The sequence below is a fragment of the Plectropomus leopardus genome, chromosome 1, assembly GCF_026936395.1.
Source record: "Plectropomus leopardus strain MGB_pleo_1.0 chromosome 1, ASM2693639v1, whole genome shotgun sequence".
NCBI lineage: Eukaryota > Metazoa > Chordata > Actinopteri > Perciformes > Serranidae > Plectropomus > Plectropomus leopardus.
The window spans coordinates 41,965,116-41,988,865 of NC_142176.1; the positions used below are offsets into that span (position 1 = coordinate 41,965,116).

Sequence of the window (23,750 nt, forward strand, 5' to 3'; positions counted from 1 at the left end):
ACACATTTGCCAAATAAAACCCAAAACACAAATTTAGAGGAAAATTACCTGACAATTGGCAGTGAAAGAAAATTTAAAAAGGAAATGACCTTGGGGGAAAAAAAAAAAAATTCTTTTTACATCGAAAGAAATCAAACCAATCTGCTCAGTTTTTGAAGGTTTAAATGTTTTTGAAAAGCATCTGAATGCAGCAAGAAAACTGTTGATCCAGGTTTTAAAGGGTTAAAGAGCTATTTGCATATGGCTAACAGTTTTATTGTCCCCCCAGCGGCAGAGATTGATTAGTAAACTGCTACTATTGGTTACAAATGGGATGTGAATATTGATCTGACTCTGCTGTGTTTTGGCAGACTCCCGAGCGGACCGCACTGACAGACGGAAGCTCTTCAGACACTATACTGTGGGCTCCTATGACAGCTTTGATGCCTCCAGGTAAGGCTACACATATGATTTCAAATTCTGTACCAATGAAAGTTTTTTTTTTAATAATTTTACAGAAGCTGATTATAGTGTCAATATAAAAGCTACATACTGATCTGCCATTTGTCTCTTTATTAAACTGTTTGGTTTACAACCGTCAGTCAGCCTTTAATGGAAACCTAATGTGAGTCAAATATTTGAAAGATTTTTCTTGGCCCTTCATCCAGGCCATTAGGTGTTCATCCCATAATGCCACTGCGGGGTCTTATGGAATATTCTGTTGGGGAACCTCTAGTTTTCACATACCTGTCTCCAGAATACACTTGGTATAGGACAAAGAATATTTGGGCTTGACTGGCAATTTTTGTTCTTGAAAAAAAAAGAAAAGAATAGCCGTATTATTATAGATAGATAGACATATAGAACTTTAAAGTCCCTGTAGGGAAATTCATCCTGGGCGCTGTCCCACATAACAAAACCAATAAATACATGCATAAAAGTCATACAAAATACATAACATTACATCCTGCAGCAGCAGCACATCCATCTAACAATAGACTACATCTACATAAAAAGCAGACATCTGGCAGCAGTGGCATACTGGCATATTGCACAACCTCATGGTACATCTAACATCACCTGTTGTTCAGAAATGTAATGGACATGGGCACAATGTTTGTGGGCAATTAATGTTCGTTTAGATTCAGTCTGGTCTGAGGCACCCTCAATCGTCTTCCTGAGGGTAGGAGCTGAAACTCAGAGTGGAGAATGTGGGTCGGATTGGAAACTATTTTCTGTGCCTGTCTAACAACAGACTGCTCATAGATTGTTTGGAGAGATGGGTGCCTTTTAACACCCTTAATTTTCATAGCAGTCTACACTAGACCAGTTATCTGTGTTTTTAACTGAACAGACAAATGACCGTACCAGACTGAAAAGAGAAAAGGAGAAAACAATGCAGTACTGTCCTCTCAACTTAGTAAAAACTCTTGTCTAATGGCACCTGACGTTGAATCTCAGTGTTTTCACCTCCTTCTGATCTTAAGTTATTCTGCTCATCCCTTCTCTTCTGTCACATCCACTTCAATACAAGCTTCTTTACACACAAAGATGGATGTGTGTGTGTGTGTGTGTGTGTGTGTGTGAGAGAGAGAATGAGAGAGGGAGAGAGAGAGCTGAGAAACATAGTGCTCTTATATTCTCCATCATGAACAAATCCTATATGTGAAAATGAATCACACAGGTGAGCTGAATGTCCTTGGGGAGGAACTTGAATATGAATGAGCAGTGGGTTGTGTTTGATCACACCAGGTCATCTGTCCACCATCATCAGGCACGAGCAGTCTGCACGCCACAAATTGCAGTTGAAGAACAAAGTATATTTTTGTGTTAAGAACTACTAAAATATTTTTTTTACCTATTTTTTATTTATCAACAGCAATACAAAACATACAAAACAATACAAAAAGTTTCATGCAACATTTTTTCCACCTGTACATAGCATTTGTACACATTATATTCAAGTATTAAATAAATCAAACAAAATAATAAAAAAGGGGATAAATATTAGCTCAACAATATGTATAAAATTAATTACTTTATTATTATCATTATTATTATTAATAATAATAATAATGATCGTAATAGTAGTAGTAATAATAATAATAATAATAATAATAATAATAATAATAATAATAATAATAATAATAATAATAACAATAGCACACTCCAAGGTATAGCAATGATACAAGTACAATATTAATTCTTGGAAAGGATAGTATGCGAAGTGTGTATAAAGCTAATGTAAAAGTGAGTTCTGCAGGGGCATCAAGCACCGCTGGGAAATAACCCTCATTGTAAAAATAAAGCCAGCATTACTAAACATGTAATTTGCTCCATCTGATGAAGCTCCCACACTTTTGGATTGCGTGTATTGTAAATGGGTGAGTCTGATTTGAGCCAACTAATTTAAGGCCTTTAGGTATTCCTCCCAGTAGTGCCACTGTGGGCTCTTTCAAATATGTTGCTCCAGAATACACTTAGCTGTGGACATAGTCAGAATATATGGATGCAATTGGCAATAAGTGTTCCACGGTTCCTCCAACGTGAGCTACAGTGTGTTGGCCGCATTTAAGATAGTGTTTCTGGTGTTCTGAAGATTCTAGTAATTATTCTCCATTTGAATTAAGTCCAAATTTAAAGTCCTTGAGAGGTCAATGTTATGCTTTTTACTCTACTGTATTTAACAGCACACAAAATATTTGCTAAATTTCTGCATTGTTTTAGATAAAACTACCTCACAGTATGTAAAAGGCTTGCACAGTATCACACCTTCCTGAAATTTAATATTTACACAACAAAAATCCACAAAATGTTAAGAAAAGTAATATTCTCACAAATATATTCCTTAATCAACAGAGAAATACAAGTGTACACCTTCTGAATTCAGCTTTCTCTTGGTCATGGAAGACTCACTAGACTCACTAAATTAACTCATCATAAAACACACTCCATTCAAACTTGACAAGATAAAACTCACCCAAATAGTCTTGGTTATTCTTGTCAGTAATCTAGTTAATAAGTCCATTGTTCCAACAATCACCAGCTCCAGTTTGATTCTCCGTGTCACTAAGGGAAACTCAATCCTAAATTCACCAAGTTAGATTTAGAAATCTGTCCCCTTCTTATTTCTAACTCATAAAATACCACTGCTTTGACAGTGCTTTTAGTGTAAGTTCACAAAGCCAAAAGACACCTTTAGCATGCACATGAAACTGGATGGCGTCAGGTGAGAGGACGGCCTCACAGAACTAGTCACCATGTTATTATAAGCAGCCGAATGGCACCTGCCGCAACTACATGATACAAGCAGGGGCAGCGTCACTTGAGAATGTGGCTGGACGGCACCTGTTGGGTGCACATGAAGTACCACACAATGGCGTCCGGTTGCCAGTAAAGACATAATATGAGGTGTGGGAGGGGCGGCGGATGGACTTTTATGCAGGAGTCTGCTGTTTGCTTCCTACTTGAATGTGATGTTTTTTCTCTACACCTTACCACGTGCCCTCACCCTGAACATCCGTGGCAGCATGTGCATTTGTTGATGTCACAGCTTTGCTTGCCATGTGCTGTTGTTGCCTAAACTTTACCACCATGTGCTTGTGGGTAGCGACATGTCCAGACTTTTTTCACTGGGGTGGCCCAAGTGGGGAATTGACTTTTGCAAGGGTGGCATGCAGGCATTAGCTACTAATTACAATACAACAGAGTGACACCACACAAATGTAACATAAAGCTTTCAAATGTTATGAAAGAAATTGTTCCTCTTAAAGTAAATAGTTAAAATAGCAAGTATAAAGTGCCAAAAGATTTTTGACAGTTGTATGAAGTTATACGTAGGTCAAATTAATCAGGCCAGACTCGAGTATTGCAAATTACTGCCTCTCAGGTGTGAGACTGAATTGTGCCTATAAATGAAAATTCAATTTACTGATCAAACAATTCAAACTGACTAGCCAGTCATAATGGGGTGGCACCAGGGCTGGCCAATAAGATTTCAGAGGTGGCTCGTGTCACCCTAAGCCACTCCTTAGACACATCCCTGTTGTGTTGACATCACGGTAGCAGCATCCCGGAACATAAAGAGCAGATGCAGAGGAATCCCTAAAACCTAATATGTAGACGTGGAAGTCCACCGCAAAGTGGCATCATGTGACAACTTGGGATGAGAACGCATTTGACCGTCTTGCATCAACTAATGAAACAGGCTTCCACAGACTGGTAATGCATCTAAAGTCTGTTGATTCAATCCCACTGGTTTGGCACCTACTGCACATGATTAAATCCTTTCTTCAAGATCAAAAATAGCAGCATGCTCGGGTATCTAATTATTCCGCACAGGGTGGGAGAGATTTACAGTCACTTCTGTAGGGGACACAAAGCGTGGCCCTTTGTCAGTTTAACATGACTGTGGAAATGTGTGTGGTAATAAGGATAAGAAGTATGATATTTCCTTCATTACTCTGTTGGATTTCCTCTAGCAGGATTCTGAACACGCTAGAAGGTGGTTTTCCAGGAAGGGTCCAATCTGGGTCAAGGTGAACCATCTCTACCATCACTCACTCACAGTAGTGATGGACGCTGCATGTGTGGGTGATTTGTAGCCAGAAATCCAGAGATCCAGGGGAAAGCTCAGCTGAAAATGAAACTTAAGCCTGGATATAGAAGGTAGATTTATGATTGAAAATCTCTTTTTTAAGAGTGCCCTGGCCAAGACAGGCAGCAGCCAGTTACAGACAACATGGAACAAAAATACAAAATCAAAATGTACAACTCCAAAGCAATAGTAAACAAAAAAAGAACACAAGATGAAGATTCCACAAGGAAGGACTAAAAAATATGTTAATATATGCTATAAGTAAACCATATAAACAAGACAACTAAAAGATCAGCTAAGATACACCCTGACACTGGCATGTAGAAAAGTCCTGCAGCTCTGAAACAGCCTCGAGGAACTAATGAGTGCAAAAGATTCCACATATGGAGCTGCAGACATAAAGGTTGTTTTGCCAAACTCTGTACGAGCCCTTTATAGGTAGAGGCAATAAGAACAAGTTCTGTGAACAGAGAAAATAGCCATTTTCAATTTTTTGCTTAATGTAGACACATAAATATGCTGGAATGAATTTCTTATGTCAGATATGAAAATTTTTTTTTGGGCATTTTTCTTTCTTTATTTTAAGGAAAGCTGATGTTTCAGAGGCAGTCACACCATGTCCTTCGTTTGCTCTTTAAAGATTCATAATTGTTTTTTAACTGGCAGAGAGGGCCGTTAAATGTTGCATGAAGCAGGGACTCTCCTGCTCTTTGTGTTTATGGGCATAAAGAATGTGCCAAACTGCAGTTTGATCTCTGATCACAAATGAAAAGGAAAGGCACACTGAGCTGTAAGTTACACCAGAATATTGTTGACAGTCCCAGTGGACAAACAGATGAATTCAGATATATTTACTGTCAATATATTGGGAGAGTAATCCTTCCACTGAGCCACGTGACTGATGCTCACATACAGGATATGAACTTAACGTTTAGCCACCAATCTTCTGTGTGATTGGATAATGAAACACAGTGAAGAATGAAACAAACTGAACACAGAAACACTTTATATTCTCATGTTATATCTGTGATTTCAAACATTCAGCCGTCTCCACAATAGGCGGATTTCATTCTTGCCAAATGGAAACACGTGAGTTTAAAAAAAACGTCCAATTTATCAGTGTTTTTACACTTCAATTCCTTTTATGTTTGCTGTTTTTTCTGCAATGGTTATATTGTACTCTATACATTTAGTTATTATCCCAGTATTAAGTATAGGGTTAGGGTTAGGCTGTCTACCTGCTGCAAGCATGAGGAAGAAAAGAAAATGATAAATGCACATAATCCAGTGCAATTTGAGCTCTTGTGGCAGGCCAGACAGACCACAACATGTGGGATGCCCCGCAGGGATGTGTCTGGTCACCCATCCTCTTCTCCATATACACAAATGAAATAAACTGTTATACTGATGGACTGACACTCATTAAGTATGCAGATGACATGGCTCTGGTTGACGAGAGCTCCCTGTCCACATACAGGCAGTATGTGAACACCATGGCCCTCTGGTTTAGGATCAGCTCATTGGAGTTGAACATGTCTAAAACCAAGGAGCTATGTTGTGCAGAGTGTCAGGCACCTTAATTGTCACACACACTCTCTGGGCTGCTCATTCTGGTGAGGATGGTGGTGGAACAGGTCGATGTCTTTTGGTACCTGGGCACTGAACGCCATCTGTCCTTCACACAAGACACAGACAGCACCTACAAGCAAGCGCAGCAGCAATTGTGCCTCCTGAGGAGGCTGAAGAGCTTTTCTTTCATCATCCTTTCATCCTTTCTAAAGTATATCGGTCACTCATTGAATCAGTCCTTATATTTAACATCATATCCTGGTATAACGTTCTCACTAAAAAGGACAAGAAAAAACTCACTAGAATCATCAATCATGCAGCTAGAATCACTGGCACCATACAAATCCATCTATCAGAACTTTACAGCCATGCAGCAGAGAGGAGGGCGGTCTACATCACTGAGGACCACTCACACCCCCTTCACTGTTCATTTCAGCTGCTCCTCTCAGGCAGCAGCTTCATAGTACCTCTGGCCAAAAAAAGGACTTGTTTATACCTACTGCAATAGGCATCTTAAACAAGACTAGATAAACACTACTTTTAAACCTGATTTGCACTCATGCTTTTAATAACTTATTGAACTTTTAGTATGTTTTAATGTGCATCTAATGGGCGTGTATGTTAATGATGTTTTTGAGCTTTTAACCAAAGGTGATTTAAAGGGTGTAAAAGGTGCACAATGGTTTAGTCCACCCAGGATTCATCTCTAAACGCAGGTAGAGCCGAGTGAGTGACTGCTTACTGTATGTTGCACCAATATACACTGTCATGTCTTTCCCCAAGATATGGAAAGCAAGGTTCCGAAATAGAGAATACAGAAAGAAAAGAAAAGGAAAGACAGGAAACTGAGAAAACTCAAAAAGGTGCATGAGAGACATGGATGAAGAGAGGACGGACAGGGGGCCCACCAAGACTGCTTATGCATAGGGTCCAGAATTTGATACTATACCGCTTACAGTGCAACCAAAACTGCAACCCAAAGACTAGACAAGTAAAAGAAGAAAGCATTTGTCATTGCAAAATGTTGAACTGTGAAGCTTGTTGCCATCAGGGCATGACTGCACAAGTGAACGCTGCCCTATAAGCCCTGTGTGGTCACACCTGTGTGTGTGCTGATGTCACAGATATACAGGACACACTATCTATAATGCTCCAAACGATTACATGTCATAATAGCTCTGTAATAGTCTGTAAAGTCTTAATTTTGGCCTGATTGCTTCAGCCAGAATATTTTAAAGCAAATAATGGGCATTATGCAAAGTCAGTTTTCTTTCTTTCTTTCTTTGTTTTTCTTTCTGTCTTTCTGTCACACACCATTTCTATATTATTGGAAAAAACATTTTCATTAATGTCAACGTGAAAAAAATGTACATGTAAAGGTTATGAAAATTATGGTGCTCTTTACATTCAGCAAACATGCTGTTCTGTACCTTAAGGCTCAGATGAGGAGAATATTACAATCATTATGCCTTTTTTTCTTCCTGAGCAGCACATCTAGCCAGCAGACCCACCATATATTAGACTCACAACCTATTTTGTAAATTCTGTTTATTTCATTTGATCAATGAATCTAAAAGCCTGTTATTTTTTTAATATTAAAGATAAAATAAAAAATAAAAAAAATAACTTTATTTAAATAGCACCTTTACAAAGAAAGCCTACAAAGTGCTTTACAGCAAAGCAGAAGCAAAACAGGTTTCTTGGAGTGGCAATATCACTATAAAAGCCAAACAATCATGACAAACTCAGGAACAGTTAAACAGTTCTGAGGCAAAAACATATTAGAAAAACGTACTACTACTCGAAACTTTATATATATATATATATATATATATATATATATATATATATATATATATATATATATATATATATATATATATATATATATATATATATATATATATCGGTGGGGGTGTTTGAATAAAAGCAGTGAACTAAAAATATTAATAAAATTAAGCAAGATCAAGAAGGAATAAAAGAATATATTAAAAAAGACAAATTAAAAAAAAAACAATCATGAACTAAAATAAATAATAATAAAAATAATTATAATATATAAAATAAAGTGACTTGTTTCCAACATGGCCCAAAGACAAAACACATGACACAAACACATGAAAATATCTTTTCATGAAAAGCAAAAAGATCTCAGATGTGGTTTTTGGTACATGATGCATCAGCTGTCTGCTGATGCTGGAGGAAGTCATCATAGAGTCACATGGCACAAATGAAAGCAGGAGCTGGAGTACTCTGCATTCAAATTGTGCCACTGAGAGGTTAGAAGCCCTCATCCACAATGATCTATAGTTTAATGCGCATCATTTTCTTCAGCAGCCATCAGTCATGCGATACAAGAGCCTGATGACTCTCTAAACACTGTGCCCTTGAGCCAGACCTCCAGACTGCAATAAAAGGTTCCACATGGACAGCAGAAGATGAATGACTGACAGCAGTGCTGAAATGTATTTGAGTACAAACATTGTCCTTCAGTACAACTTTGAGGTATTTGTACTTTACTTGAGTATTTTCTTTTCATGTCACTTTATACTTTTACTTCACTCCATTTCAGATGGAAATATAGTACTTTTTACTGATTACATTTTCCTGGATGCCTTTATTATTTTAAAGATAGAGATTTTTGCATATAGAATAAGAGTTTTGAAAAAAATGTTTTTCTTATAAATTAAATTACCATTTACAGTTTATACAGGTACAGCTGCAATAATAAGTTGATTAATAAATCAGTCAATTGACATGAAATAAATAGCCTATTTTTTTTTTTTTTTTAGATTTAAGTATTTTTCTCTTCTTTCTTTTTTAAAATAATTTTAAGGGGTTTTCTTTTTCTTTCTTTTTTAAATATATTTTTTTATTTGTGATAATAATAACTTTTTGTTTTTTTCTATTGTCTTTTTTTATATAATTTTGAGTTTTGGTGGGGGTTTTTTTTTAAAAAATTTATCAATAGATTTTTTTTCTGCATTACTATTCACTTTATACTCTTACTTTTAATACTTTAAGTATACTTTCTTTCCTGAATATACTCACTTTTACTTGACTAAAATTTTCAGTGCAGGACTTTTTCTTGTAACAGAGTATTTTTACAGGGTGGTGCTAATACTGTCACTCAAAACTGAATACTTCCATCACTGTCTGACAGACAAATGGCCGCTACATTGCATACAGAAGCTCTCCTCTAGACTATAAATACACTGCAGCCTCCCACAGTGGAGCCCAGATTGAGGAGGCGTGCTCCCTGGGGAGAGCCTGCACTTCATCCCATCCAGCCTGTCGAGCAGCATGTCCCACATCCTGCATGCTCCACTTTGTTTTGATAAAGCAGCTTCAGTGTGTTGTTTCCCCTCTCATCACTTGTTGAACAAGATGACGCCTTCGATAAACTGTCTGGCCCTTTTCTGCACGCTGTGGTGCGCTGACCTATTGAAGCTACCACCATGTCAAATTTGGGTGATCAAGATGTGATTACCAGTGGCCGCCCACTGTGGGCCAGAGGGTGTGTGTGTGTGTGTGTGTGAGTGAGGGAATGTTGGGAGATAACCTTCAGTGTGTCAGCAGTGCAGGCCTTCTTCCTCTGTAGACAGATTGCGTTGCTAAGGGAACTGTTGCTAGGATGGCAGTCGCACCTCTCTCTGTCTTTTTTCTCCCCCTTCTCTCTCTCTCTCTCTCTCTCTGCCTCTCTCTCATCCCACGTGTCTATTCAGTGTAATCCAGGCACCTTATATGAGCTGAATGATGCACCCGAACAGCAAACACCTCAGGCTGGAGGAGCGAACTTGGCCTGTAAGTTGCACATCTTCCCTCTGATCAGTCTCCACACACCAGGCTGTGAGGAGACCACACCAGCAGCTGGAAATGAGAGATGGAACATACCATTTTATGCATATTCCAGATAATGCAGAGCTGTGGGAGGAATAAAAAAACAGTTCCTGGTTAACAACTTCTGAGCTGAGGGGAATGTGTCAGATTAGACAGCTTACTGCTGAGTCAAACTTCAAGAGGTGCCTTTCATTTGAGAGTAATCTTTCTCCTGTAGTAGAGAAGCTACATCAACATATGGAGGATTCCTCATACACACAAATGCAGCAGCAAAAGCAGTGCAGGACAGAATAAGCTACTACAGCTGCTGCTAGTTCAAAAGAAGACACAGGAGACAAAATGTCATATGCATTTTGCAAATGTAGGTATTTCAAGCTGTGGTTGCAGCCTCCTGCGTAGCTGTCACTTCCTTTATTTAATAGAGGATCAATCTTCAAGCATTTCATGCACCCATTTCATTTGATTAAATAACTGCTCTAAGTGAGAGCTATTATTTGTTTAGGCAGGGAGAGAGGACAGCTGCCCCAGGTACCCAGGACCCCCCAAAGGCCATATTTATGGTTTGTCAGTTTTTTTTTCTTTTTGTCATTATGTTAGATCTGATCCCGGCGTAGTCGGCGGTGACTAAAATGTGTTCCACTTATGTAAATTGTCCTAACTCTGAGACAGTTTGTCGTATCGTCTTCATTTTTTTGCTGGTGAAAGCTGCCCGCTGTGCTGTTCACAGGAATGTCTCCAATTCATTGTAGCTCTTTTAGAAGCCTCTCTATCCAGCCCTGGAAATCGAGTGTTTTTACGGGACGTTGTTCAATAAATCCGTGATGATAGTTCCGATATTGGGTGTCTTCTGTCCATATTTTAATCATATTTCGATGATAAAAGTACATTACCATCGATGCTAAACGCCATATTGTTTTCCCATAGTTCCTTTGGAGAGAGGTCAGAGGTTTGTTTTGGTCTTGTCGTCCAGTCGGAAGACGATCCGGCACTTTGTATCCGCTTACATTGCCACATGTCATCTGGAGCAAACTGCACTGTGATTGGTCTAATCCTGCTGTATCTATTGCTCTGTGTTATTGGTAGCGCCTCGTGCATTAGAATAAACTCTGGTAGCCCCTATGATAATAATAATAATGAGACAAGGGTAAAGTGTCAGGAGTGTGATGTGGCCCTCTGCAGCAGCACAGAGAGGAGCTGCTTTGCAAAATGGCACAGATAATGGGACACACAAACAACTGCAAAACAAAAAAACGATGTGACTTTTTTTTTTGAAAAGTGTGTATATTTTTTAAACATAATATTTATAATGTTTAGTTTTTCACTTTCTGATTCCCAACACTTGGGAGAAAGGTTTTCTACAGCAAAAAAGCTTGTGCATAATACTTTTGGGTGATTACTCTCTAAACATCTGTACAATTTAATTTCCGTCTTGTTTTTTTCTTTTGTCTTTATGGTCTCATAACTATTTGTACATTCAAGTGACATCAATGCAGCCTAAATATTCTGATAGCCAAGGTTGTCCTGAAAACAAAGATGTATCATTGTGCATTGAGGGACAGAGGTTTTAAGTGCATTATTACACAAAAAGTCGACGAACCAAAACTAGGTAAAAACGGTTTAGGGCTCAGAGGGTTATAATTTGATTACCAAAATGTTTGCTCCCAAACCCCAACCCTGAATTAGCGCCCCCCTTGTTCCCTGGTCAAAAAGACTACATGATTTTCCATTGGATTTTGGATTATTGCAGTTCTGTGGCAAATAAAACATTTATAACACACATTTTGTACAGTAAGATAGTCTAAATGAATGGAAGCCTGAATGCAATGGCCAGAAGTAAAAAGCTAACACTGTTAAAAAAATAAACGATTTGTTTTAACTTTTTTTAAAAAAATGAAGTTGAATCATTACAAAATCACCTCAATCTGTCTTCTCAATTCAGCCAACTTCAAATTTTAAGGCAGCCCTAACAGTAACTTTTTTAAGTGAAACAAAGTTTATTTTTACAGTGTAAATATTAACGCGCTGCACCATGGTCACATGATTTCAATGTCGCCATGACAACCAGGCTGTAAAGCCCTGTTCAGGGTGATGACGTTCTTCAGTCTCATTTAGCGTTTTGTCAGCAACCACATTTTTAGACGAAACAAAAAAGCTTCAGAGTTAACAAGTTTGGTATTTACAAACATATTTTATGTCTCAGAACAAAACGTGAAAGCTTGCTAAAACGCTTTTCATTTGTAGGTTTTAGGACCCATTCCGGGGGTACTCCTTCTGGACACTTTACTGTAAGCCAATCGCCTTTTATATGGTATATATTTAAAAAGTCACAATAATAGGTTATACTTGCAGGCAATGTGTTCATGTACATATGATTATCTATAGGCTACTACATCTTTCTTTTAGCTAATAAGTACAACCAAATGATATCCAAAAAATATCACTGAAACACTACCTTACACGAGTCTTTCTTAGTATCTTGCTGCCACTCAAGTAAAAAGAGCAAATAAACAGATAATAATGTGAAACTTGTCTTGTTTTAACAAGATGTTTTTCACAAGATATTTTCACGTAATTAAGTCATATAAACGTATCACATTAGAAACGTTTCTTGTAAAAAACAAAACAAAAAAACTTTCTTGTTATAACAATATACTGTTTACAGTATGGTCTTACAAGGGCTGTCTGTGTTAATGCATTAATCGTGACGCGATTAAAGTTCATCCATAACATTTGGCAATCCTGTCAAAAGTTTATGTCTGAGCTTAAAAGCTATATATGATGATTCTAGCGCCATATGAAACTATTGCTTAATTACGACATCTATTACACCTCTGTCCACCTGGGAGAGGGATCCCTTATCATCCTCTGCCTCACTTCCTGAGCAACCCCCCCACCCCCCCGTTTTTGCACGCAATATTTATGTCTTTTTTTTCACATATTTGAATAATATATCATATATATGCATATTGACATTCCTAAACATCATGAAGTTGTTCGCATCTCCACAGTCTGGTAAGAACTGCTTCACCCTTTTAATATGGACTACAAAAGTATTTTGAAATGCAAAATAATGTAATTGTATACATCCAATCAAAAATGAAATAAAAAACTACAACAATTGAAATAGAAATTCAGTAATTAATCGATTAAAAAAACGTAAATCGTTGACAGCCTACGTGACGTCATAATACGATATATAGCCTTGCAAATGTTGTGGCAAGAAAAGTTTATTTCTTTTTTACAAGAGGAGTTTCTTTTTTTCTTTTTTACAAGAAACGTTTCTTGTTATAATGTAAAAAATATCTTGTTAAAACAAGAAACTTTTCAGGTTATTACCTGATACTAATCAGTTTTTATTTTTTGCGACAACAAATGCTTTCACAGTTTTGTAAGTCCGGTGAGATAGCTTATAGGTGATTTAAGGTAGATTTTTAATGTGTTTTTTCTGTCGCAAAAGGAAGACACGATGGTTATAATAAAGTCTTCCATAAAAAGAAAAGTTGATTGGGAAACAATAAGAGATGTCAGTGAATGAACAGTAGATGACAGTCGACCCTCCCGACGTCAGCGTCATTCAGTCAATCAATTAACCGATGCTAATATGGTCATCAGACATCGGGCCATATGACACCCCACTGCCATCCTGCAGCCCATTCTCTGTACCCGACTGCTGGTCACACACCCACTCCGCCCACACACACCCTCTCTATCTGCCACCACACACGCACGCACAAACACACGCGCGCGCGCGCGCGCGCACACACACACACACACACACACACACACACACACACACACACACACACACACACGCTCCCTCCCCAGCAGCCAGTGGGTAGTAGAGCAGTGATCGCACATTGCAGAGCAGCGCACACCTAGACATCCATTCACACCGAGACTTTGCTGCTCCCTCCCTCTCGCGCTCTCTCCCTCCACCACCACCCCCCCGCCCCCCCCCTCCATCATCCCGGCGAGCTTCAGCCTTCCTCCCGCCTCATCATGAGCCATTAGCCGCTATCAGCACCGGCCCGATGTCGCTTCTCCTCGACGGCGCCGCTCTCCCCCTCCGCCGCCCAGCGCCTCCGCAGCAGCAGCGGGGATAACCGCGCTGCCGACCCCGCAGGACAGCCGGCTGACGTGCTGCAGCTGCGGCGGCAAGGGAGCTGCAGAGAGAGGAGGGAGGCACGTCTCTTTCGTCGTTGTCTCCCTTTTTTTTTCCTTTTCTTTTTTTGGGGGGTGGGGGGGTGGGAGGTCGTCTCTCTGGTGGAGATGCTGTCGCCGGGCTGCCGGGGCCGCTGTCATACCGTGTGATAGAGATAGAGGCCGGCCAGAGGAGGAGGGGAGGAGGAGGCAGCGGTGGTGGTGGGGTGGGGTCGGGTTGCCCTGCCCTGCCCTGGCCGGACTAGCTCTCCTCCAGCAGCATGAACCTCCACTCGGGCAGGGCGTCCGTGGCCATGCTGCGGATGATGGGCTGTGCTAACGGGCGCTCTGCTCGGCATCTCCTCCACAGTGACTGCGTGGTGGACGAGAAGACGGTGGTGCTCCAGAAGACGGAGAATGAGGGATTTGGCTTCGTCCTGCGAGGGGCAAAAGGTAAGAACATGGACTGACTTTGACTTTTATGCTTATTATTATGTCTGTTTCTGGCACTCACCACAATCAACATCAATCTGCACAACATGCACTCATAACACCAAGATTCACACTTGCAAAATGTTGTCTGTTGCAATTTGATGTGATGTATGTGCAGTTTGACTCATCTCAGATCAGTCTTAGAGGCTCAAGTGTGTGAGGATGCATGATGGAGTGCTGTACCACCCCCAACAAGAGCATGCAAAAACATGCAAATTAGTTTTGCAATTAAAAACACATTTGAAAACAACTTGTGACCCCCCCTACAGCCCCCACACACACACACACACACACACACACACACACACACACACACACACACACCACACACACACACACACACACACACACACACACACACACACACACACACAGAGAAATGTCAACAACATTGATTTGGCATGTGTTTTCAGGGATGCAGTTGACAGTAAACCCACTCAAACTTGCCCACATTGTCATATTCTGGTGTCTGTGAAACCTTTATCCACCTGCCACGGCTGATGACATCAACATCTGTAATATGACATCACCACTTCATCCAAAAGAAATCCTTCTCTTGAAAGCAAATCTGCTTTTGCTTTATGTCTGCTGTGTACCTGCCTCGCAGCATCATTTCTCTCTTCCAACCACATCATGAGTTGTTGTGATACGAGTGGCCCATCCAGGCAGTTTGATATTTCACCAAGCCCTGAGATTGGCTCTAAAAATAGCCAGTTTGAGCTGCTGCGTCGGTTTCTATGACGATTCTTGCCATGTCATAATCCACGTTGCATTCCACAACTGTGCAGTGCTGTTCCATTGGTCTACGCCATGGTTACTGTGTCGAGAGGTAAATTTAGTATATTCATGTTCCCGTTTTTGAAGACATACAAAGAGAGAGGAGAAGGGGGGAGGCAGAGACGGAGAGAGGGACTGACACGGAGGCAGAGGAAAGAGGGATTTGGCTTGGAAAACAAGAGGAATGTTCTAGTCATTCTGACACACTCTGCTATCACCCCGGGGAACTGACCCAGCCGAGCTTATCCCTGCACAGGGGTGAACACACACACAAACATGCGCTGATGCTCGAGCTGTCACATAAGCTTACATCCTCTTTTGCTCTCTGAGGTTTTTTTTTTTTGTTGTAGCTCCCCATCCATCCATCTCTCTCCTCCTTTCTCCTTCTCTGTCTACATGTCACATACGCAGGCAGACACCTAAAGAAACACAGCCATCACTATCATGTAAATACCCTCATGACACCCTCTTACGTGCTGGCGGACCACGTCTTCCAGTAGGAGATTGAGTTATAGGAAGTGTCACTTGTCACCACTGGTTTCTCCCAGCTGCAATATTTTTTTAACCTTCCCGGAAGCTAGAGAGGGAGGTTGGGCTGGAGCCATGTGTGGGGAGAATGCAGGGATAGTACAGTACAGGCTGCATGCTTAACTGTTGTTGTGAACTTAAGAAAGGAAAGTCTAGCTCAACATCACACAGAGCAGTAATAAAATGTGATGTTTTGGTGTGCACATTCTTACTATCATCTTTTCATGCTGGCTGCTTATGGTCAGTCACTCCATTTTCCATTGTGCCATCCAAAATGAATAATCATATATTTTGTTGTCTCCATTACTTTTATGACATTTCATCTAATCTGTGCAGCCCCATGGAACCTGAGGAAATTGGCTTGATTTCTTAAAAAACATGGAAAGAAGACAATGAGCAGCGTATCAAAGACATATCAAATGACCCAAAATAAGCAAGAAATTAGTAAAAAGTTAAAAGAAAAAAAAAGGAAAGTAAAAGAACAGGAAATTACCTGAAAAAAATGCTCAAATAAAATAAAAATAATATATTAATAATACTAAAAATAAATATTTTTTCTTAACCTAATTTTAAATATATAATTATAATAATTATATATTTTTCCCATTATTTAACAATCTTATAATGATTTTTGCTCTCTCCTAATTTGATTTATTTATTTATTTTTTTTTTTAATTTGCAGGACATTTCTTGCCAAGTTGCAGATTGCAATTTTTGAAGGAACTCAAACCAATTTGCTCAGCCTTCAAAAGTATAAATGTTTGAGAAAGGCGTCTGAATGCAGCTCAAGAAAACTAATGTCAACCCAGGTTTCAGAGGGTTAAACCATAAAGCTGGGTATCTAACCTCAATACTTTTCATCCATCGGTTGAAATTTAGCCCTAGTACTGAGCATCGACAAACTGTAGAGGAGAGTTGTTTTTCAAATGCTCTTGCCTAATTCTTGTTCACTTATTCTTTCATCAGATAAATCATAATCTTGCTCAGTTTAAACTATTTTAATTCAGGCTGCTGCAGTGTATTGAGACAAAGTTTAACACAGATGCATTTATCAAGTTTGCCCTATTTACCTCAAAAGAAAAAAAGGGGTTGTAGAAAAGCATGTTCTTCAAAGTGAAATGACAAAAAAAGTATTGCCTTAGTATTATTACCCAAACACAGATGTTTAAATTGATCAAATAATACCGGCTGTATAAAAAAATTGTCTGTTTCCTTTCCTTCACAAAATAGCCTAAATTGACGTAAACTGATGCTTACAGTGGAATACCATCTACATTACACATTTCAACATGTTCATTTTATGTCCTGTTTGTGACCATGAGCTGTCTCTCTCAAAAGCAAGAAATCAGAGGAGGTCTCAAACGTGTGATGTCACCTATATAAAGTCTGGAGTGGCTCCAGAGACAATGAATGGGAGGCTGATTTTGGGGACCCACAGAACATTTGCTGTCTTATCTATAGCCAAATTAGCTTTATTCTATTGTAGTTTTCTCAGCTGTGAAAGACAAAATGTAGTACAAGCTTCCTCTGGCTGCTCTCTGTGTCATCTTTTACCATTCAATGTCTGTGGAGCAGCTCCACACTTATGTTTTAGAACTCCAGTTTTTGGATTTGGGAGAGAGATGTTCATTTGTTGTTCAAATGTTTCATTTGTTCAATAATGTATAAGTTTGGAAAATGGATGTACAGAGACACAGTTTCCCCTGACACCAAAGTCTTCCTTCAAATACACAATATTTCCTTAGTTGTTTAACCCGATGAAACCTGAGCAAATTGGCCGGATTTCTTTCAAAAACAAGTTAGGAAGGAAATGAGCAACAAAAGATGAATTGACCCCAAAATTAGCAAGAAATTACTAAAAAGTACAAGGATACCTTAAAATTTGTAAGAAATAAGAAATACAAAAACAAACACACAAACAAAAAAGAAATAGAAGCAGAAAGCTAAATAAAACCCAAGGAAAACAAGATTTGAAAAAAGTGCTTAAAAAGTCAGTAAGTAATAATTCTGTAACATAATAGTAAATGTTTCATTATGGTAATAATAAAGTTTTATCCTAGTTTTGTCTTTTTTTTCCTAGCCCAATTTTCCCTAGCCTTTTTTAAACATGTTTTAAATCTACTAACTTCTAGCAATATGTGGAACATTTCTTACCAAGGTGCTAATTGCCTTTTTCCCCATGTTTTTTGAAAGAAACTACACAGGTTTGCTCAGGTTTCAAACTGTTGAATATGTGTGAAAAGTGTCTGAAAGCAGCACAAGCAAAGTGATGTGACTCCAGATATCAAAAGGTTAAAGGAACACTCTTGTCTATAACCATAGTCAGATAAATATATATTTTCTTTATCCTGATAAGTCTGTGCTTAAACTCAAGCTTAGCTTGAAAACTGGAAGCAAGAAGAAACAGTTCCATCAAGAGTAAAACAACAACAAAACCAGCCTTTAACAACTCAAATGCTTTCCTGTTTGCACATTATATACTGACACTTATACTTTTAAAAGTCACCCTTTGTTCAGCTGTGACAGTCAGCAAAGCTGCTGTCCTGCTGTGAGGTCAGGACTGCTGAGATGCTCACCAGGTCTGGCTGCTGTCAGTCGACTGCACTCTCTCTGTGCTGCAAAGGTAAAACCTCCTGGTTCTGATTTGAGAGCATTCGGGCATTAATGATTCCAGCATTGTTTTGCTAAAGCATGTAGTTACACCCTGGCTGTATTAAGAGATAATGACACCATATAAACAGGTGGAGTGAGCTATTGTGTTGCATATTCGTAGCAGTTCATTTACAAGTGGAAGTGAGATAGAAACAAACTGTGTCTAATTCATTTTTAATTAGTTGTACTGAATGTATTACAGTTTATATTGGACTTTATATAGATGTAACTGCCACTGGTTGCAGCTTTGTAGCCACTGGTTTGTTATAACTTTTGGATTTTTTTTTTAATGTATTTATTTTTTGCCGAATGGGTAACTGTAGAAAAAATCTATCTCCACCTGAGAATTACAACCAGAAGGCTGACAGGAATGTTTTTTTTCCTCCTCATAATTACAGTGTAATATTAAGTAAACACAACTCTTCTTATAACCATTTCTATATGTATAATATGCAATATATGACCGTTTTAGATTTGGTGGAAGTGCCCTTTTTATTGTTATCCTCTGCTTCATGCCTTTGTGCTAAGCTGGGTTAACCCTTTAGAACCTCAATTTTGTTTTGTTTCCAGATGCTTTCGGTTGATTTATTGAATGAATGACTGATGTCTTTATTTCAAACATGTAAAATACAACAAAAACTAGTACTTAAAAACAAATTAACAAAAGAGAAAGAAAAAAAGGACATAATGAATTCCATCTGCAGATTGCATCAATTTACACATTGGAAAGGGAGGAGGAAGTTTAAACTTATTTTAGTCTACCCCTTTGTTACATAATAAAATTGTTATCAAAAACTCCCCTAAATAAGTTCAAGGCTTGTCATATCAATGTACACATACAAATACCTACATATAAATATTTACAAGTCTGACTATAATATATACTACTTACATATACATATTTGTATGTATATATACATACACTTTTCACAAACATTTAAACCATTGGAACCTCAGAAAATTGGTTTGATTTCTTTTGAAAACATGGGAAAAAGGCGATGAGAAACTTGGCAAGAAATGTGCGGCAAATTGCAACAACAACAACAACAACAAAAAGGAAAAACTGAGAAAATGACTTAAAAATTAGTTGTAGGAAGATTATTAGATATTACCCAAAAATGAAAAAAAAGTCCATAAATCTCTCGCTCTCTCCAAATCTTTGACTCCTGATCATGTGCTGTGGGTATGACTGCACTTGATTTCGCTTTCTTTCTCACCCTTTTCTCCTCTGTCCTTCCTTGCTGTGCAGCGGATACGCCCATTGAGGAGTTTACTCCCACACCCGCCTTCCCCGCCCTGCAGTACCTGGAGTCGGTTGATGAGGGAGGAGTGGCATGGCAGGCGGGGCTCAGGACGGGGGACTTCCTCATCGAGGTAAGAACTGTTTCATTTCCAAATCTACTTTTGCAGAACTTACATCTGCAGCTTTAGGTCGCAGAACCTGGTCCACTGTGGTCAGGCAGACAGTAAATCCCCGAGGTTTTTGCTTTTGCAAGAATTGTAAGAAAACTGCAGCTTGTGCTTATTAACACGGCTAAACACGTTGGCTTTGGTTTGTGTTTCCCGTCATTGTTGTTGGATTGTACCCTTGCACTCCTGGTTGCTTGCATATGGTGTTAAGATTGCAGTAAGCAGCTGTAACTTTCTACCTTGGCATATTAATTCTTCCATAGATACATGTTATGTATGTTGATGAATGCACCAGTAAGCGCAGTGTGTGTTGTATGTGCTGACTTCAGGGAATGTTTTTGGGGGAGTTTTATTGCGTGTTGAACACACTGGTGAAAACAACACTTTATCATAATACTCAAGTGCATTTCACCAAGACCTCCTTTTATCTTAAAACTGTTTTAGCACCCTTTGCTGTGAAAGACTGAATATTAATGAACTGGTTGCAATTAAAGCGGTGGCTGACTCCTGACACTTCTCGCTGGGATAGTTACTCGCAGAAGACAGCATTTGGAAGCAATGTGTGCAGACTGTAGACATTATGTCTTTGGATGAACTGAATTTACTGTTTATTCAATGAAAAGACAGACATTACAGTACATTTGACTGATTGATTTGGTCTCCATGAAGCTAGGTTTCAGCCTCAAAAAAAAAGCTAAGTAGATGGTGGATGATGAGAATAGGAGTTTTAAGGAAGAAAGCTATGTTTATTTTGTCAGTATTTGTCAGGCTGCTGATTCTGTTAGAAAATAATATAATCATCATTTGTGTGCATGAGATGAAAATCTGTTTTGGTTTAATACCGCTGATGAATTAGATTTGTTGGAATTAAAGAGATACAGTAGTGTTGATTAAAATAATGTGGTGTCACTTTTCATCAGTTGGTTCACTTGTTTAGTTTATTAGACTTGATTTCAGCACCAGGAGCTGTCCACAGTACAACCTGATGAACAGCGTGGTACGTGATGCAGAACAGGAACAGAATCTGCTTGCTCTCCTCATGAGATGATTGATTATTAGGTTGGAAATCATGCCATTTCTACTTGGATTTAAAACAAGTTGAGTAAAAGTTTTGATTTTCCAGTTAGGCACATTTTTGTGGGTCCACTTCATGTTGGGGAGGAGCCTGACTCTGCCAGTTGGCCACTATCATTTAACAACTGCAGCCAGAGCTGAAGAGGCTCCATAGAGATGTTTTGCCTCAGAGAAGCTTGTTAAGTTCATGATGACTTTGTGTCACAGTTACTTGACATGGTCATACTGTTTGCTTGGTGTCCATCTATAAATGTATGGTTCCATATCCTTGTTGTAAAGTTAGGGAAAGGGCTTATGGAGCAGCTCATCTAGAATGTGCCCTTCTAACTTTAAGCTGTGAGATGCTTGTGAGTTGCTTTAGATGTCATTTTGTTTTTTAAGTCACTTTTTTGTCTCTCTAAATGCGATTTTTTTTAATACTTTGAAATAATCTAATCCCAAACCCTTGAAGACAGATTTTGTGTGTGTTAAGATTTCTATGTAGCTTGCACAGATGAGAGTGACACTGCGTTGTGTAAGCGCTTGTAATATTTGATCTCTTGGGGTTATCTAAATGCTCAGCTTCATAGTGGGGATTTGTTTGATCAAAATTACTTGGTATAATCTTTGGTGCTGGTGTGTGTTTTACTCAAGTGAGCAGGGTGTCTCATTGAAATGCCTCAAGATGCATTGCTAATGTATTGGAGAAAATCTCATGTGCAGTTGTAGATTGTGTCGGTCAGTGTCAGAGGAAAGGCACATTGTCTTTTGAGCGTGCACTCTTTCTCCTGTATGACTCCTGTAACAACTGGGCGTCTGTGTGCAGCTCTGCATAGGGGATGGCTTTATTTGGTGTTTCTGCTAAATGAAGCATCAAATGAGGGGAGCAAACAGTATCTGTGTCTGCAGCCCTCCTTCACTGTGGTTTCAGCACACTCATTCCTTATCTCTCATTTGTTTTTATCTCCATTATCTGTTGATGCCTTTAAACATCTCATCAGACTGCTTCCGTCTAAAGTCAGAGCTACAGATGTATCGCGGAATGAACATGCTTACAAAATGAGTCGCAGGGTCTTGCAAATGTCTGACACATTCACAGCTGCACAGACTCTAGCTGGTTAGCCATCCACAGCTCATATTCTGAAATGAGTGTGAGCAGAATATCCCCACAATAACGAATTCACATCACTGAGGTTTGATTTTGATTTGGATCTTATACAGCAGTTCAGTTGAATTATTTGTTGAGTGATCCTGTTGTGGGGATACAGTAGTGACCTTAGGATTATTGCTGTGGCCGTTTTTGAGTTTGAATGCCATCCTGGATTCCAACTCTAACTGACACAGCAGTATTCATCTGTAATAGATCTACATTTTCAGAAATATGCTTTCTGCCTTTCTTTTGAGAAGAGATTTTATGTTTTCTTGTAACTTATTGAGAAAATAAACAAAATGTATTCTAGCTTTGCGTGGCGAATATGCAAAGACTGTAGGAAAATGCAGTTGCTGGTGAAATCCATAGGGTGCATCCCCTGGATATTAAAGCATCATCAGGTCACCATGAGTTGAATACATGATGCAATGCAAGATTACAGGAATGTGTCTATAGTAATATCTTATATATTCATCAATTTTGATACATGCACTCCGACATGTACGATAACATGAAAACACAGGTTTCATTCTTAGTGGTTTCTGTGACATGAGAAATACTTTTAAAATAACAAAATGCACACAATTTCAATGATTTCAACAGGGAAAATAATAGGGTGTGTCCTCTGGATGTGTTGATAGCAGAGCCTGACCCATATGGGATTTTTGAGACCAATACCAATTTATTAGTGGAAGAATTCTCTGATTACTGATATGGCGAACAATATAGTGAATGTTTGAGCTGTAATGAAAAAAGATCATTTCTATGTGGATTGTGCGCTGAATTTGCAAGGATATGACTATGCAAAATTACTCTGAAGGCTGTTTCTTAAACAACTTACATTCAACAATTTACTTACTGAACATTACACATAAACAAAAATAAAGAATAAATAAAAATAAATTCAACATCTGTACTGTATGTGTTTAGCATTAGTCCTTGCTGATGATTTAGTTAAGGATATATACATATCCATATTGTTTTTTTAGATAGCTAACATGTTTTGTTGCTGCCCCCGTCCACAGCAGTAGATTGCTGTGCTTACGTGTCACCACTACTGCATTCCTCTCCAAGCTGGGGGTGAGCAGGTTATCCACTGACTATGACTATAAGTACCTCATACAGCCCCACTTCCAAAAAAATGGAACTATCCCTTTAAGGTGATGAATTGTTGACAGCCTGGCTCTTTGCAGTCTTATTTCTCAGTCCTCGCTGCCTTCATCACATTTCTGTCCCCGCTCCTCAGCTCTGCTTATTACAATGCCAGGAAGAGTTGCAGGAACTGACACAACACACATTTGCCAAAAAGCACATCCTGTCTCAATCCAGCCTCGTTCTGAAGCGGCGCCAATTACTTACAGCACACTGCACAGCTGTCTCACCTGTCAGTGGCTCCTAATGGATTGTTCTGTTATCATTTAGTTTGAGACTTTGCTGAGGTAACGTGATGCACTGTGTGCTGTGCTTCTGTCTGTGTATCTATTCACTGTTTGCACATATTTAAGATGTATTTAAAAATGTGCTGTAGACATGTAAAGTTGCATGATTGCACAAAGAGCTTTA

At 38.9% G+C, this 23,750-nt stretch overlaps 1 protein-coding gene across 5 annotated transcripts in view; it reads left to right on the forward strand.

Moving 5' to 3' along the window:
* The window catches only part of LOC121942216 (SH3 and multiple ankyrin repeat domains protein 2-like), a 337,093-nt gene that overhangs the window by 240,463 nt on the left and 72,880 nt on the right, over positions 1-23,750 (forward strand). For all 5 annotated transcript variants that reach the window (XM_088081324.1, XM_088081305.1, XM_088081308.1 and 2 more), the window contains 3 exons: positions 351-432; positions 14,496-14,578; positions 19,824-19,948. In XM_088081324.1, coding sequence (XP_087937450.1) covers positions 351-432; positions 14,496-14,578; positions 19,824-19,948 — 290 coding nt within the window. The remainder of the gene's footprint in view (positions 1-350; positions 433-14,495; positions 14,579-19,823; positions 19,949-23,750) is intronic.